Below are 1754 nucleotides of genomic sequence, written 5' to 3'. Positions count from 1 at the left end.
AAGATGCTAAACAGAAATGCACAAAATCATTTAGGAATAGGGTTTGGAGATACAAAGCGATCGAATTTAGCCCTTTCAACCCTTTCAAAAATGCTCAACCACAAATAAACATTCTTGATCTTTAAACCTTAAAAACAATAATTCATATAAGTTGCTCAAGGCAGGCAGGTACTCTCAGCCGTAAATCATTTCACAGTGGATGCAAATATTACATGGTAACAAAATAGCTATGGGGCCAGTTTCTTGACTGGACTATGTCAGAAGCACTTCTTGCTGCATCAGTTGCATCAGCAACAACAATTCCTATGTCTGCCTTCTTTAGCGCAGGCGCATCATTAACACTATCGCCAGTCATTCCACATATGTGCTTTCTAGCCTGCAATCGTTTAACAATCTCGTACTTATGCTCTGCAATGACCAGTCAAAATCAGGAAGGATATGGAATCAAACACTAATTAAGGAAATGAAAAAATAAAAGTATCTGAGATAAACATTTCCACCTGCAAAATAATAGTTATAATATAAACCATGAAGCATAAAGTTCCATAACCAAGAGAGAAGGGAGTTGGAAATATAAAGAATTGAGTGGGACTCCCAAGAAAAAACACAGAAGTAAAAGATAATTGTTGCTCACCAGGGAAAACACCAGCAAAACCATCAGCCTTCTCTATCAGTTCATCAACTGGCAAAGCTGCAATTGATTCATCTTTGTCCTGACCTAGTAAAGAGGATGATGGATACATGTTTGTACCCATGCCCAGTCGGTGACCTGTCTCCTTGGCAATAGCTAATTGATCTCCTGATGAACATTTGCAAGTAAATAGTTAAATGTCAGCTCGCTGCATTACAAAAATAGTAGTGAAACTGATGACACCATAACCTCACCATACTTGTGATCGTTTTGACATTTACACCAAGATTAAGAGCCCTTCTAATTGTTTCAGCACTGTCATGGCGTGGGGGATCAAAAAGAGGCATCAATCCAATAAAATGCCAGGGCCCTCCTGGACTCTCCTTCCTGCCCTCTGGAACTTCCTGCAAACATTTTGAGATAGCTATAAAGATATACATAATCAACAAGAAGAACTTACTGGGATGATTCAGCCCGCAGATAAAGCAAAAGAAGCCATATTATTAACCTGATATGCAACTACAAGAGAGCAAAGTCCTCGTTCAGCAAACATGTCAATAACTGTATGAACTCGCCGCTCAATTTCTGGCTTATTATGTGCGAGGTTAAGAATCTAGCAGAAAGTATTTGGTCATTTCAGTTTTAATAGAATGTGTACAAATAAGTTTTGAAGCACTTTCTAAACAAGACAGCCCATTACCAAGCCTAATGAAGAAGGTCAAACATCCAAAGAACAATACCTGCTCTGGAGCACCTTTACTAACTCAATGCATTTTCCCTTCATTGTCAATATAAGTGAGAGCTATCCTCTTGTCAGTTGGATTAAAAGGAAGAAAATGGACCTCTTGAATGCCTTCCCGCGCCTTTTACATCCATGGATATTAAAACCCACAACAAAAGATACAAATCAGTAAAATAAGCATAGGCCTGCTTATCAACTAAAATTTAATATGATGACATAAAAAAAATACTTGCCTCCTTAGGATCCGCAAGCATCCCAACAATTTTTGCATCAATGGCATCTTGATTCTCTGTTCTGGATGCTCTTGCAGCCATCAGGATAATATAATAAAAAAAGGAAAATGTAAATGACATTTGCACGGAAGTTCTGACGTGTTGGCAC

General features: G+C 38.3%; 1 protein-coding gene across 1 annotated transcript; it reads right to left on the bottom strand.

Annotated features, from left to right (window-relative positions):
* Positions 1-208: 208 nt before the first annotated feature.
* LOC149158842 (plasma membrane ATPase 2-like) lies at positions 209-1071 on the bottom strand. Its single transcript, XM_089434111.1, has 3 exons — positions 891-1071; positions 635-799; positions 209-408 (listed from the first exon to the last, which is right to left on the bottom strand). Exons 1-3 carry the CDS (start codon positions 1069-1071, stop codon positions 209-211), a joined length of 546 nt encoding a protein of 181 aa, XP_089290237.1.
* Between the last annotated feature and the right edge of the window lie 683 nt (positions 1072-1754).

Source organism: Pinus tabuliformis, chromosome 5_2 (genome assembly GCF_031772625.1).
Source record: "Pinus tabuliformis cultivar Carrire ecotype Pingquan chromosome 5_2, CPIR1, whole genome shotgun sequence".
Lineage (NCBI taxonomy): Eukaryota > Viridiplantae > Streptophyta > Pinopsida > Pinales > Pinaceae > Pinus > Pinus tabuliformis.
The sequence above is the reverse complement of the archived record's forward strand: the minus strand, read 5'-3'. Positions and strand labels throughout refer to the sequence as shown.